The 16,551-nt window shown below is 32.3% G+C and overlaps 1 protein-coding gene across 1 annotated transcript; it reads left to right on the top strand.

Annotated features, from left to right (window-relative positions):
* Nucleotide 1: 1 nt before the first annotated feature.
* Nucleotides 2–14,438, top strand: LOC134712342 (EF-hand calcium-binding domain-containing protein 11-like). Its single transcript, XM_063573798.1, has 6 exons — nucleotides 2–186; nucleotides 2,857–2,952; nucleotides 7,819–7,873; nucleotides 9,432–9,533; nucleotides 12,250–12,340; nucleotides 14,039–14,438. Exons 1-6 carry the CDS (start codon nucleotides 94–96, stop codon nucleotides 14,121–14,123), a joined length of 522 nt encoding a protein of 173 aa, XP_063429868.1. The 5' UTR covers nucleotides 2–93; the 3' UTR covers nucleotides 14,124–14,438.
* The last annotated feature ends 2,113 nt before the right edge of the window (nucleotides 14,439–16,551 follow it).

Raw genomic sequence — 16,551 nt, 5'->3', positions numbered from 1 at the left:
CAATAATTGTTCTACTTCCGGGTAAACAACCCCAGGTGCACTTTTGCTTGGCACGACTGAACATGACAGCACTACTACAATATTTACCCAAAAATGTCCTGTAGTCTTGATTTTAATCTGAAGGAATATGGATATCATAATTTCCCAAGATCGGTGACGAAGCAAGATAAACAACTTTTGTCTTCAGTATGTGTAAATTTGCTAAAACAAACACCACATAAATAAAAGACTTAAAAAGTTGCAATCTAGATAATTAATTGAAATACAGGCATAACACAGAGCAAAATACAAATGCTACAAAACTAACCATTGTCTACAAGCTATCTTAACTTTATAAAGAGCTAGGGGGTCGGAGGGGTCCGGATCACCAAATCTGGGGCTTGAAAACATGAAAACCTGAGGTCCCAAATTAAAAAAAATAAATCCTGACATGTCGAAATTTGAAAAAAGAAATCCTGGATTTGAAAGGATCAATTCCGAAATCCCGAGCTTAAAATCATTGATCATGACGTCCTGAAAAAGGTCCTGACCCCCCTCTATTAAAGTGCGATGGTCTGCGCTTAAGTGCAATGCCTCTATATGTGCAAGTCTGATGGTCCGTGATAGTATAGACGTAAAAAAAGTAGTTTGATTATGACGTTAACAGTCGTTTACACAAACCAAATATGTACAATATGTGTATAAACATGCCGGAAGATAAAATTGAGAATGTTGACAGTTTGCAGTTTACTTTGTGGTCGTCCCATTGAAAGTAATGTCTATTTTTATTGAAAAGTTTAAAAAGTCAGTTAAATAAAGTTTAAAGTGTAAATTATAAATTGTCGACTAAAACATCAATTTGTACATACTTTGAAAATATACCATGTTTTTGTACTCGCTACGAAAAAAAAAAAAGAAAGCTCAATGAACTCTGACTTTCTCTCACATTGATTAAAGCTTTCTACTAATACATTTTACTTATTCCAATAATGATCTAATTTTGTATTTTCAACTGAGGACTGTACTGGGAGGTGTTTACATTTATATTTTTTTTTAAACTGTGTGATAGGCAATCTACATGTACATTAATATCCAATACCTCCGAATTGTTAAAATTTCATTTACAGGAAATATATTATTTTGTGACATCTAAATTACATTTTTAGCAATTATTATGTGGTCAGTCTTCTAAATTTAGAAACAATCACATAAGCCTACCAGTAAATCATAAATATAAAAAAAGAAGATGTGGTATGGTTGCCAATGAGACAACTCTCCACAAGATAAAGCCTATCACATGCTATGGTATACCTTAGCATACTAATTTTTGCAAAAAGACTTGGTTTTTTTAATATCCATGTATTAAATTTTGCAACCCCTCGAAGCTAACCCCATTGCTTCATCGCACTTTAGCGTGGTGCTATACCATCCTACTTTAGCAAACAATCATCCATCATACTTTAGCGTGACCATCACACTTTAGAGTAAATAATGTACCATCGCACTTTAGAGTCCTACACATATATTCATATTAAAGTTTAGGAAATGTGTCATTATACTGGAAAAACAAAGATGTATTTAATTTTAATCCTGCAAAGGATACATTTCTTGGCATCAATTCATGAAGCCATTTAAGTGCCAAGCCACTTTTGTTTACAAAGTTGGTTTATATACAATAGTTCAAGAAAAATACAAAAATGTTTTCGGAAAAAATAAGTGTTTTCTTATTCAAAGTAAATATTCACAAAAAATAATTGTGACTTTTTTTCCTGTGACTTTTTGTCCATGACTTTTTGTCTTGTGACTTTCTGTTCTATATTCATATTTTGAAGGTCTCATGGTTCCCTACGACTACAATTGCTTTTAATAGGTACTTGGGGCCAGGACAATTATTTTTGGTCCTCCCCCTTTTTTCCATCAAAGATATAGATAACCACTGTGGATAGTTAAAACTCAATTCTAGGGTACACTTGATTTTAGTGACTACAAAGCATAAGTTTTTTTTAATTTAAATGTAAAAAATAAGATACGGTATGATTGCCAATGAGACAACTGTCCACCAAAAAGTAAAGCTACAACACTTTGTCTACTCATAAACCTGTACAGAAAACATCTATTTCTATCTAAGACAGTTGCTAACTCTCTCTCTCTTCTGCACAAATATACAGACATATATATATAGTAACACATTCATGTAAAAATACATCTTGTATCTTTCTTTTAAAATCTGATACTAATTAAAAAAATCAGAGATAATAATTTTTTAACATGTTTAACAAACTAAACAATGTGCAACCAGGCATGTCATGTATGTGCAGGAAAGTATTCATTAAATAAGTTCATGTTTTCTCAATACAAAGTTGAGGAATACTGGATTTAACTGATCATTTCGTTTGTTTCCAAATTGGAAGTTGAAAAATATATATCACTCTTTTAGTTGTCTGCCTAGTCTTTCGAATTTTCACAAGGGAATTACATATACTGTCTTATTTAATTGGACAACACCCCTATTCTGTATTATCCAACAGATTAAACAAGAGGACATGACCCCCTCTTTCACTTCTTTTGATACATGTGTATTTGAATTGGCATAGTTTTATGACTAAATACATGAACTACCCACCCCCTATTAGAATGGCTGAACTTTTTTATGATTAAATATTCTGAAATAAAATAGGAAAGACTAGGCAGATTATTTTAAAAAGTTTGGCAATACATACTTTTAAAGTTCCACAATATATGATAAAGCCTTCAAGAATTATTGGTCACATTGTTTCTTTTAGTATTTTTTTGCAGCTTCCTTTGGAGGAAAGCAACTTTTTCTTTTCATTTTAAATTAAATGAGCATTGTTATTGAATTGTTGATGTTCTTTGTAGGTTTTTCATGAAGCTGATGATGGAAACAAGGGATTTCTTACTCGAGAGGATGTCAAAATGGCAGTTGCTGAAATATTTGGATATAAACCATCAAAGGTTAAATGTCAACCTACTCATACATATAATCTATTTTCTTTTATCTTGCTTCTATGGCCTTGTGATTAAAGATTTAAAAGTTACTTTTGGATGGATAGAAATGAAAGGATAAAGTGCTTGATTTCTAAAGGTTTTTTTTATGGTTCCTTAAATTTTTGTTTAACAGACCAGTCATTAATTGCTTCGTTATATGTACCTTGTGTACAAATGTTTAAAAAAAATATGTAATCTGTGAAATAAAATTTGGCTCAACCTTTTTAAGCTTAATCAGACTAATGATCAGAAGGCTATCCAAAGTGTATACTGATTAAAAGGCATACATGAAGTTAAATGCTAGATGCATGTTCATTTGGAAAATTTACTCCCATGAAATTCAAACAAGCTTATATAGTCCGGCGGCTTTGTGAAAAATTGTGCACATCCTGTTACAAGCATGAAATTTGGCATAGACCTTCCTCAACTATTACTCTTTTATTTCAGATAGGGAGGCATTTGAAAAAAATGTCTCACTTCCGGTAAAATCCAAAATGGCGGACGTCATACTTAAATCAGCCAAATATCGATGGCTATTGTGTAAAAATGTCCTATTATCATGCTACTATCATAATATTTGGTACAGACCTTTGTTTTTTACTACTTTTGGATAAATTAAACAGATTAGATGTCTTCAGAAACCCTACTTCCGGTTAAAATCCAATATGGCTGACATTGTACTTAAATAAGCTTATTTTTTAGGGAGGGTAGTTGAAATGTGTTTTAACGTATTGCTACTATAATTACATTGTGTATGAACCTTTCTTTGGTGCTTCTGATGAATACAATGTATAAGACATATGTCTTAACAACCCTTTTTTCCGGTAATATCCAAAATGGCGGACAGAGATATATCAATTTTGTATTCAAATTTTAACTTTTTTCAAAATGTAAAGAAAATGATTTTATTTTGTGCGGGTCATTAAACTTTTGGCTTTAAGTTATCCCCAAAACAACTTATTCTAGCGTGTTGTAAATGCTAAGATACAAAGTTGACACTTCCGGTAAAAATATGACGTAAATTTCAAAGATGAGTCCTCAATCTATTTCTTCGATGTAGAGTTTTGGATAAATTGATTTAAACAAAATAAAATCACTAAAGTACTAAATAATATTTAAAACTACTTCTATTTGGCCAAGAATACATGCTTATTCAAAGTTACCACCACATGCACACAAGGCAGTGCACGGGATACCCGATTTTACACATTAAAAATAACCGCGGCATCCTTTATTACATCCATAATGTACAAGCTTCTGAAAAAATGATGAGGTCTCAGAAAGAGTTTTTTTTAAAAGGAACCCTCTTTGTCCCTTCCCAATCCATTAGTGACAAGACTAGGTAGCATAAGAGTCAATTCAAAGCTCGTCTCACTAAACACCTGCATTAGTATATTACACGTTTTACATGCTTGAAAAGACTAAAACAAGTCGTGGGAATAGCCTCACTTAAAATGAGATTTCCCTTTTGTGCAAAAATTGACTTTCTTGGTTCGTTTATCATGTTAGATCAGATAAGTTTGTGCGATCTTACAGCACGACCCTGGTGATTTAGGTTGATTAATCATCATTCTTTATGTTAAAGTCACATCTTCAAATTCCATTAATGTCTCCCACGCAGTCTATTTTTTTCCTTTTCAAGCAAAGAGAGAACAGTATCACAACCCGTCATAAGGTATGGGTCAGAAATAAAAGTGTGTGATCACTCATTGCCTAGTGCATTTGAAAGGCCATTGATAGATATTAATCCAAAGATTTTTGCCTCCCCAAATACAATCAAAAGTTCGTCTGCCCCTTTGTCACGGTATAGCTAAATACTGGTAGTTTGAAAGCTGCTAAAAGAAGCAAGGGCAACATTTAGGGGAAAGAGAATACAAAGACGAACCCAGGATTAAAAACATCATCAAAGATGGGAAAGTTTTCTGAAAGATGACGACAGTAAGAAAGAACTTTTAAGTTTTCATTCACAGGAGCTCGCTCAATACAATTTTGAGTACAAGGTAGTTGAAGCAACAAATGCTCAGGATGTTTAGTGTTATCCACCACTTGATGATGTTTCAAGTTTAGCACCATGTTTACACGAAGAGACTGACACTAGAATCAAGATAGATGTGTCTGATGCAGTTAAACATAGACTTAACTGAGTCATGACAACAGTCGATACTGATGTCATTGCTGTTTCGCTATTCCGTGACATAGGGCAGACAAACTTTGGTTTGCATTTGGAAGGGGAAAAGTATAAGATATATATCAATCAATGACCTTTCAAATGCACTAGGCATTACAAGATAACACGTTCGCTGGAAAAGGAACTGCGTTGGTGACATTAATGGAGTTTGAAGATGTGACTATATCATTTAGAATGATGATTGACCAGCCAACATCACCATATGAATTTGATGTTTAATGTCATTGAAAACAATAAGTGGTTTTGTTGGAAGATAAAAAAAAAATGAAACAGATTAGGTTAACAAGGCAAGAAAATATGTGTTTTTGCAGAATTTATTAAGATGTGAGAAACAATACCACAGTCTTCGTAAATGTTGGAAATCAGCTCTCCGATTGTGAATTGCGGCCTACTGAGTATGCTGATTGGGTATTATGTCCTTACCTAAATAAAATACCTTGAAACTGAAATACGAGTGGATGAAGTCTTGGATGCGTATGGTAGTTATAGCAACAAATGGTCAGGATATTCTATCTTATCCACCACGTAATGTATTTCAAGTTCAGCACCAAGTTCACATTTAGAGGCAGACACTAAAATCATGGTGCATGTGTCTGATGCAGTGAAACACGCACTTAAACGAGTCATGATTCGAACAGTTGTTAATGATGATGTTGTCACTACTGTTTCGCTATTCCGTGACATAGGGGTAGACGTTGTGTTTGGGAGGGCAAAAGACTTTGGATTAATATCTATCAATGGCCTTTCAAATGCACTAGGCAATGAGTGATCTGAGTGATCTGAAACACTTATTGTTATCCATGTCTTTACCTGTTGTGATATGGTTGAAAGGGGGGAAAAGACTATGTGGGAGACATTGATTGCATTTGGTCTTATCTTTTCCAGCATGTAAATAATGCAATATACTTAGGCAGGTGTTTAGGGAGACGAGCTTGGGATTGGCTCTTATGCTACCCGCTCCAGGCGGGGACAAAGAGGATAACTTTTGAAAAACTCTTTTTGAGGCCTCATCATTTTGTCAAAAGCTTATACATTGTGGATGTAAGAAAGGATTCCGTGGTCATTTTTAATGTGGAAAATCGGTATCCCGTGCACTGAGATGTGTGCAAGTCATGGTGACTGTGAATAAACATGTATTCTTGGCCAAATAGTAAAAATTTTAAATAATTTTTAGTACTATAGTGATTTTATTTTGTTTTAATCAATCTATCCAAAACTCTAAATCGAAGAAATAGATTGAGGACTCATCTTTGAAATTTACATCATATTTTTAACTGGAAGTGTCAACTTTATATCTACATATTTACAACATGCTAGAATAGGTGGTTTTGAGGATAACTTTAAGCCAAAAGTTTAATGACCAGCACAAAATAAAATCATTTCTTTACATTTTGAAAAAAATGAAAATTTGAATAAAAAATTTATATTTCTATGTCCGCCATTTTGGATATTACCGGAAGAAAGGGATTTTAAGACATATGTCTTATGCATTATATCCATCAGAAACACCAAAGAAAGGTGCATACACAATGTAATGATAGTAGCAATACGTTCAAACACATTTCAATTACCCTCCCTAAAAAATAAGCTTATTTAAGTACAATGTCAGCCATATTGGATTTTAACCGGAAGTGGGGTTTCTAAAGACATCTAATATATTTAATTTATCCAAAAGTAGTAAAAAACAAAGGTCTGTACCAAATATTATGATAGTAGCATGATAATAACACATTTTTACACGTTAGCCTTCGATATTGGGCTGATTTAAGTATGACGTCCGCCATTTTGGATTTTACCGGAAGTGGGATTTTTTTTTCAAATGCCTCCCTATCTGAAATAAAAGAGTAATAGTTGAGGAAGGTATATGCCAAATTTCATGCTTGTAACAGGATGTGCACAATTCGTCTGAAATATGCTTGTAGCCGCCGGACTAATATTTAAAATTCATGTGAACCTCACGTTAAATTCATTTGCATTTTTTTCAATTCAAATTCAGGTGAATTTCTAACTAAAGTTATTGAAATCACATCTAAATTTTCAAAGTTACAATTAAAATCATTCTGTTTTGTATAGTTCATGTGAGATTCATGGGATGAATTTCACATAAACTTTGCCTGTGTATAGATTACCAATTTATACCTCACTCTAGATGAGGCTACATTCATCTTGTCTTTCTATGAATCCAAATGACATCTCTATCACATCCTCAGGTAGCTCTAAGGCCATGGAAAATTAATTGTTGGTTTCCCCTAACATGGGAAATTATTTTTTTTGCAACCATGCATAATTTTTTATCTATATGTGTTGTTTTTATAGCGGAACTAGAATCTTAAATATTTCCAACACTATTAATTGTCTCAAAAAAAATAATAATAAAAATATGTTTTTTTTACAAAAAAAATTAAATAACCCAGCGGTAAACAAATGACCCGGTCAGGTTAGGGGAAACCATCAATTATTTTTCCATGGCCTAATTAGAATGACTTGATGTTTAGTCATCAGCTTTACATTTATAACAGATCTTATTATTGTTCTTACCTTAGAAAGATGATTGTCTATACATAAAAATTGATTTGTAAAGTGTTTTTAATACTTGTTGTTGAAAACAATGTTATACATTTAAACTTAATTTCATTAAATTTCAGTTAGAAACAGATCAGCTTATTCTAAAGTTTGGAGAAGATATCTATGGCTCAAGATGTAAGTGTTTGGATACCACATACCAAGTGTAAAGATTGATAGAGTTCAAGTTTTACCTGAAAGAATCATCCCCTTCTAATACAGCCACTAACACTAAATAAATTTTCAATTTAAACTTTTGTGATAATTCCTGAACTGAACACAGGCTATATGTATTTAGAGCCCCTCCAAGTAGTCAGCTAAGTTTGTAATTAGGGCCCCTCCAAGTAGTCGGCTAAGTTTGTAATTAGGGCCCCTCCAAGTAGTCAGCTAAGTTTGTAATTAGGGCCCCTCCAAGTAGTCGGCTAAGTTTGTAATTAGGGCCCCTCCAAGTAGTCAGCTAAGTTTGTAATTAGGGCCCCTCCAAGAAGTTGGCCAAGTTTGTAATTAAGGCCCCTCCAAGTAGTCAATGGTGCTTTAAGGTAATCAATCTGTCTTTCACTCCTTCCATCTGTCATCACTCCTATGTCGTACCATAAGTCAACAATCTTGTAAACTTTGCAAATGAAACATTGACATTTATACTCTAAAAAGACAAACTTTAGAGGTTAACATTTGACAAAACCTCCTGATTTTCAACCAGACTTAGACCTATAGGAAATATAGTGTGCAGTGTTAAACAAACTTGGTATTCAACTTCAAGTCAGATGTACTATGTGTATAAATAACATATATTTTCAAGATATTCATCTTCAATGCATGTTCTATATCTTCATGTTACTAGTAAACCTATAAACAATTTTCTTGTTTTAATTGAATTCAGGTGCAATATGAGAGCTGCAAATGCTTAAACTCTTACATACCATATATCATTGACTCACCATTAGTGGTTCATCTTAAATGGACCTAATCATGTAAATGTTGCAAATTTTCAAAATCAATAGAACATGGCTTAAGGGGCAGTGTCAAATAATCTCCATGAAAATGAAATGTGCCAATGCTAAATACAGCTGTATACCAAATATTATAGACCTTCCAATCCATTAATGATTCCCCTCAAAGTGTCCTTTTAATAACATTTTTACCAGCAATGACTACGTAACAACACACCTTAGTCAGGCATCCACAACTTTGTCTAAGTAAGCGAGACAATAAGATAATGTGGTATTATTGTAATGAGAAAACAATCCACTTGAGATCAGGGGAGATAAAAGTAAGCAACTACATGTCTTGAAACTTGCATGCTTAGTAAGTGATATTGTTTGGCAATAAGTTTAAGGGATGAAACACAGGCACTTGTCTCTGAATTTTTTTTTTTTGTAACTTAACTTTAATATAACAAGTTATATTAATGTATATTTTGAAAATGATACATTCAGAGACAAGTACCTATGGGCTGTGAGACACATTTCACTCTGGTATAGCAATTGTGTATTTTTTATCATGTGTGTGTCAAAAAGTAATTTTATGACTATGAATCTCTGATGTTTTCTAAACTTAAGAGGTATTGTGGTCCTAACAATCTGATTATCATGTTTTTCACCTGTTTGTAGCACATAAAAAAAGACTACAAAATATCAATTTGATCTTTTTTGAACTGAAAAAAATAATTAAATTTGATGTTTTTGTTCCCTTTTAGGCATAAAATTGGCCAAATTTATGGAAGCCATGTCAGAAAAGTTGATGAAATCAGATGAAGACCAAGATATTAGACATACTTTTATGGCATTTGACTCACAGTGTAAGATAATAAGAATGAATCAAATATATTTTATTGTAAACTTACATTTTACTGAATGCAAATTAAATTTTTTAAGAAAATTAGAATTCTGAGTTATGCAGACAATGAAAACAAACTTGTAATTAGAATGCTATGTGATATGATTGCTAAAGCAATTAGCCATATACATGTATCAATACTTTTTATAGCGTAAAAGAACACTACTTTCTTACTAATGCAAGCTTTAAAAAATACTGAAAAGATATCTCATTGAATTTTCAATAAAATTTTGATAAGAAGACATATTTTACTTCTGGTCCAAGGACACAGTTATCGTCCTTTGGTTTTCGTTGTCTACGAATATAGTCCCTAGTGTAAACAGTGTATAACTTGCATGTCTTATTTGATACACTTTCCCAATTTATTTCTTGATATTAAATGCATGAAATATCAAGTAGGGGGATGTAATAACATGTAAAAAAAAATTGGGTGCTGAATCTTTATGTTAAGAAGTAAATTGGTCCAGTTCTAAAAGGTCAAATTTTAGCACGTCTGAAGCTGTCAAACTGAATTTTACACCCCCTTAACACAGAATTGTCAATATTTTGAGTTAGAGCTGGTAGAAGTTTCTATAATTTTGATATTATTTGTCTCACTGGTAGTACACTACACTGTAAAAATCTTTTTGAGAAAGAGCAGGTGCGATTTTTTTAATTTGAATTTATTGTCTAAAAGAAATGCACTATGAAATAACTGTGTTCTCGGGCCTAAGAGATGGATTCCTGAAATCTAGATTCTGTACTTTGGCAACTTTCCTGAATGATTTGCTGGTTTCAGTTTGTCAAACTCAATCAAAGTAAAGGATTTACATCTTTGGTTTACAACAATTCTGTTAAAATGTGCCATTTTGGCATTCTACGGCTATAATAAGCATTTTAAAGCAGTTTACATTTTATGGCTAAGAGGCATGCTGACTTTCTATCTGACAGCTTTTTTGTTCCTGATATTTGTGTTTCTATGATTAAATCAAATTTAATTAACCATTTGTGAACTCTGGATATAGAGAAAAGTAGATTATCACAGAAAAAAAGTGCAGATATTTGTATTCACGGTCATGGTTAAACGGCCTAATAGATGTATGTAAAATGTGAAGAGCTTTGTACATCTAATCTGTAGTCCATCACAAATATTTCACTAAATCTGTAAAAAAAGCACTTTATTATACTCAGTACACCTTACTCCTTTCATAGGCTACCATTTTTTTTCTCTGTATGATAGTAAGTGGTCCAACTTTATGCCTATTAAGGCTAAAACTAAATGCAAGTTTTCCATTGAAAAGTGAAAAAACTGGCCATCAGACCATATTGTTTCTAAAAAATTTAAATGCAAGAGTCCTTTTGCAATTAGACTTCTTGTATCATAACGCCTTAGCATAGAAATGAGCAAAAAGTTACACATTTTCATTTCTAATAGCTTCTGTGTGCATTTTTATATGTCAATATGGGCTACCGCCTAAATCGACTCTAAATAATTCTCAGTACTACATGGCCCAAGACCATTTTATACTCATGTGGTATGCTTTTTGACACTTTTCTATACATTTAAAGTACATTTTATATATATGAAAGAATAAATTAGGCATAAAAAACTTCAAAATCTTCAAATTGGCTGAGAAAAATGCATATTTATATAAGGCGTCCCTAAATTGGAAAATCTCTATTTTCAGGCATAGGCTTATATAAATTTAACTTTGGAATAATTACAATACATCTGATAAATAAAATGAGTGTTCAGATGCTTTTAATACTTAATATTTGATATTTAAGAGCATTTACAAAGCAAATTTTTGCAAAATTTTTAATTTTAAGGCCAAAATCTTGACAGTTGAAGATATTTGATTTACACGTCAAAAATAAACATTCAAATGTCTATATTAAAATGACCCTAGTGTCTCTAATATATGTCGTATGGCCATGAGACTTGGCAACCTATCTCACAATTGCCTAAGCTTAGGTTATGCAAAGTTTTATAAAGATTGGTCAAGTCTTTCTGTCCTATTAGGTCCAAGGACACAGTTATCGTCCTTTGGTTTTCGTTGTCTACGAATATAGTCCCTAGTGTAAACAGTGTATAACTTGCATGTCTTATTTGATACACTTTCCCAATTTATTTCTTGATATTAAATGCATGAAATATCAAGTAGGGGGATGTAATAACATGTAAAAAAAAATTTGGGTGCTGAATCTTTATGTTAAGAAGTAAATTGGTCCAGTTATAAAAGGTCAAATTTTAGCACGTCTGAAGCTGTCAAACTGAATTTTACACACCCTTAACACAGAATTGTCAATATTTTGAGTTAGAGCTGGTAGAAGTTTCTATAATTTTGATATTATTTGTCTCACTGGTAGTACACTACACTGTAAAAATCTTTTTGAGAAAGAGCAGGTGCGATTTTTTTAATTTGAATTTATTGTCTAAAAGAAATGCACTACGAAATAACTGTGTTCTCGGGCCTAAGGTCCATAAACATCAAAGTTTCTACTGAAATGTACAAGGGGTAAACACTTCTTTTTTAAATGAATCACAAATAAAAATGTGTTGCTTAGGTTACAGAGTTTCTTTCATGGGAGATAACCCAGTTAAATTGTCTTGCATCATAGGCAGTAAATTATAAAGTTGCCTACAGTAAGAGCATTGGAGAAGAAGTAAATTATTGAATATGTATATTTATGTTTAGGTAGAGGATTTTTGACAGTAGATGACTTTAAGAAAGCAGTAGGGCATGTAGCACCTCATCTACCTATGCATGCTGTTGACATGTCATTCAGGTAAACATTACATTCTAAAAATTAAAAAAAATATTATTATAAATTCAAATTTCATAATTTCATCATTTGATTTTGTATATTGTGAAAACACTTTTTGCTAGAATTTTTTGCTAATTATTTAAAAGGTCTTAATAGACCCTGTATATGTTCCGGACCATACGAGTATTTAGACCATACGCGTATGGTCATGACCATATGGGTATATACTCATATGGTCCGACCATACGCGTATGGTCGGGGTAATTAACACTCTGTTACAGTTTACTTTTAATACTTCTAAACTCTTCATATGGTATGACCGTTCATTCAAAATACGCTATCATATAGGTAATTCTATCATTATATTATAATAAAAAGATAAGCTAAATAAAAATAAGAAGTTTCACATAGTTAATTTTACTTAATTGTCAAATTTAAAGTAAACACATTTTATACCGATGGTCATTACCGATTAGTTATTACGAGTAATTGGCAATATGTCGACTAAAAAATTAAATTCCAAAAAATTCTTAATGAACTGTTACATAAGAAGTCACTGGAAAGTAGCATACTATTAGTTTATTTAAGTTGTGTTGTGAAGATGGTGTATTGCAGTCATTTTACGATATTTGAGATCTAGAGCTTCTAAAAACACCGTAGACATCAGAATTGCCAAAGACCTTGGTATCACTGAACGCAGCTGCGAAAAAGGCTTGTTTTTCACTCGCAAACAAAATGTGTAAATGAAAAAGATCGTGCACAAATTTCTTGCAAATGCAAAAAAGCTATGATACCGTGTGGAAGTGAATGTCATCCAAACCTATATGCACGAATGTAACTAGCGATGAAAACTAACTATGGCATCAATACTTTTTTTACGTAGTTTTTTGGATTATAAAATTAAAAAAAATTGTCATGTTTTAAACCATCACTGTTTTTTTAGATAAAGTTTTTGTATTATTGAAACGTTTATAATGTAATTTGAAAAAATACATATACCTATATGGTCCAAATACTCATATGGTCCGGCCCGTTAATAACCAAAAGAGTATTATACTCATATGGTCCGACCATACGCGTACGGTTGGACCATATGAGTATACGCATACGGTCATGACCATACGCGTATGGTCCAAATACTCATATGGTCCGGAACATATATATCATCTTATAACATATACAGGTATGTGAACTTTATTACCACAACAGTCACTTACAGTATACCATTAACTAAAATCAAATGTCAAGACACTTATATGTATATATGTATACAAAGAGTTAAGAGAAAAATATGTTGTATTTAAAGCTTAGCAAATACAATACAGATACCAGTATCTCAAAAATGAACAAAACATTCTATTTAAGCTATTATTTTCTTGTCTTTTGTTCTACAAGTGTTTGAAATAATGGAGAATGCTTCCAGGGTTATACACATTATTGCTATTTGTTGCATACAATTTTGACATCTCAATACAAAATATCTGAGGCTACAATTTTCATTGGAGAAATGACATACCATAAAAAACACAGAAATCAAAATGGTTCCTATTTCTTAGTTACAAACAAGTCAATGAAGAATTTGATACATTGTGATACAATCCGATCCATGGATACAAAAGATATAATTTGTATTTTGAATAGAATATGCGACCAATTAATTTCTTAAACAGTTTTTATTTGCTTTTTCTATAGTGTTCTGTTTTGTTTTCTTCTATACAGGGAGTTAGATAGAGACGGTGATGGCCGTGTCAGTTATAAAGACTTTGAGTTCATGATGAAGTACAACCTAGCAGAACATATTTAACTTAGATTTTAAAATGCAAACAAACTCAGCATTTTAACAGCATTGATGAACATGCTTGTGATGTTTAGACTAAGTCACAGTAAAATGGGAATGTCCAATGTTTCCTTGTGAGGCTTGTGCAGTGTTCCAACCAGGAGTAAACATAGACTCAATGTGGGAAGGATGCTCCACACATTCTCAACACATATTTCACATCTTTTAAAGATACTACAGTATTGATGATATTCATATTGTTAAATAATATATTGTTAACATTGACTATTATCTCATGTTGTCTGTGATATTTTTTATAAGAATAAACTATATATCAGTCTAGTTTGGTTTATCTGACCTTGACCTCTTTTTTCATGGATTGTTGATAATGTTGAGTTAATGTGATACTAGTCTTGAGGACTATCAAGATAAAAATGAATCATGGTTTGTAAAACAGGTGTTATTTCAGTGTATGCACTCGTCATGGTTCAGCGACTACTTGAAAAAAAATAGTTTGTTTGTCATGCAAATATCTCATCATGAGTAATTGGATAAAATGTAATTGGTATATGGGTTCTTTGCAAAGTCTAACCAGACAGGTTTAGCTGACCTTGACAAGGTCAAAGTTACTTGATCTATATTTGGTGCCTGGAATGATTGAAAGGGATACATGTCTTGTATTGTAGGTATCCAATTGTCCTTGACCTCATTTTCAAGGTTCATTGGTCAATGTGACACTTAATTTTGGTATTTATTTTAATACAAGAACCAATAGGTCATCTATATTAAGTGTATGGAATAATTGTAATATGTACATGTCTGTCTTGCGACCTTGGCCACATTTTCATGGTTTATTCATGGAAGGTGATCTTTTTTGATTTTGGTGTTATTATTACACAATAAGCAATTGGTTAACTATAATTTGTGTATGAAATGGTTGTAAGGAAAACATGCCTTTCTTGCAGGGTTCATCTCAAACTAATCTCATTTTTATAGTTCATTAATCAATATTAAGTTTGCATGGTTTAGTTTGTTTCTCGTATAATATACATGTATATACAATAGGTCAACTAACTTGGATATATATGAAATGATTATAAGAAGGTGGTAAATGGGGGTTATGAATACAGAAACATGTGAAATAATGATCGCAAAAACGATGCATGGAAAAGAAAAAACGGGGAATCAATGAAGCATGAGCAATGAAATTGTAAATATTAATGAAAAAAAACTAGAAGTTATTGCTCAGTCGTTCTATGATATTTTGCAGTCATTGTTAATAGAAATGAAGACCCTGCAGTCACCTTTCAGGTGGCTCGGTCGTCTTTATTAAAATTGATAGAATTTTTTGATAACTTGTCAAAATGAAGTTTTATCATGCTTTTTTCAAAAATATTATAAAGTATGGGTCACTATGCTGCAGGTTGTGCAAAATTGTCAGATTTTGTATACATAATGCATGGAAAATCAAAGGAGTAGGTTCAGTAAGATCCCTTTTTGGCTCCAAAATATAGCAGTTTACAAAAGTATGAAAATGTAATCTTTTAGCTATCTACTGGAAAGTAGAATGCTTCTGCTACATAAATATGGGCTGTTTTCTACAATATAATGCACATATATCGGGAACTAGCATCATTAAGTCATGCTAAAATACTGAAATCTTCACAATTTGAGCATTTTAGTTAAATTTAAGACTGTTTCCGTTTAAAATGAAAGTGGCCGCATACGAATTTATTCATAATAATGAAATATTTGATGATAATACATAACATTTATAAAGGTTGAGAATGAACACGGATGCGGCCACTTTTAATTTTGACAAAAACCATCTGAAAAATGATGTTTTTTGGCATATTCGATACATTTTTCATATTTAAGCTTGAATCGAAGCGTTTTTAATGACTTAATCAGTTTAAATGTTTTACATAAACTAATTGAATCAATTTAAATAGACACTTACATTTTTAAAAAGTGTCCAAAATCTTTCGTCCAATGAACCTGAAATTTGAGGCCAAAATTGGCCATTACTCGACCTACTCCTTTCAGTGGCGGATCCAGAGGGGGGGTTCCGGGGGTGCGCACCCCCCCTTTATTTTAGCCGATCAATGCATTTGTATCGGGACATATGTTTTGCACCCCCCCTTTGCCCTGGGTTAGCACCCCCCCTTTCGAAAATTCCTGCATCCGCCCCTGCCTTTTGTGTGATAAAAAGAAAATGTTCTATCAGAACTTTTGAATTAAATGTGAGAAGATTGCTCTTATAACATGCTTTCAGATCAGAAAAAGAAAAAGAAAAAAATGGGGTCACCGTCACTCACCGAACTTGTTGTCTTTCCAGTTGCTACATATCAAAATAGGTAAATGTGTAACACTTTCTATTATAAAAATTACTTTATCTGAGTTATCTCCCCTTATTTGGCAAAGTTTTAAAAAAATCGAATCAAACCCAAACAAA

The sequence above is a fragment of the Mytilus trossulus genome, chromosome 3 (genome assembly GCF_036588685.1).
Source record: "Mytilus trossulus isolate FHL-02 chromosome 3, PNRI_Mtr1.1.1.hap1, whole genome shotgun sequence".
NCBI classification, from domain to species: domain Eukaryota; kingdom Metazoa; phylum Mollusca; class Bivalvia; order Mytilida; family Mytilidae; genus Mytilus; species Mytilus trossulus.
Note: the sequence above shows the minus strand (reverse complement) of the source record. Positions and strands in the feature narration are given on the sequence as shown.

Excerpts from the sequence above, each read along its gene's own strand:
- LOC134712342 (XM_063573798.1), top strand. The coding sequence starts at position 94 with ATGTCCTGTAGTCTTGATTTTAATCTGAAGGAATATGGATATCATAAT. Across the intron at positions 187-2,856 it reads ATAAACAACTTTTGTCTTCA|GTTTTTCATGAAGCTGATGA; the intron begins GTATGTGTAAAT and ends TGTTCTTTGTAG. Across the intron at positions 2,953-7,818 it reads TTGGATATAAACCATCAAAG|TTAGAAACAGATCAGCTTAT; the intron begins GTTAAATGTCAA and ends ATTAAATTTCAG.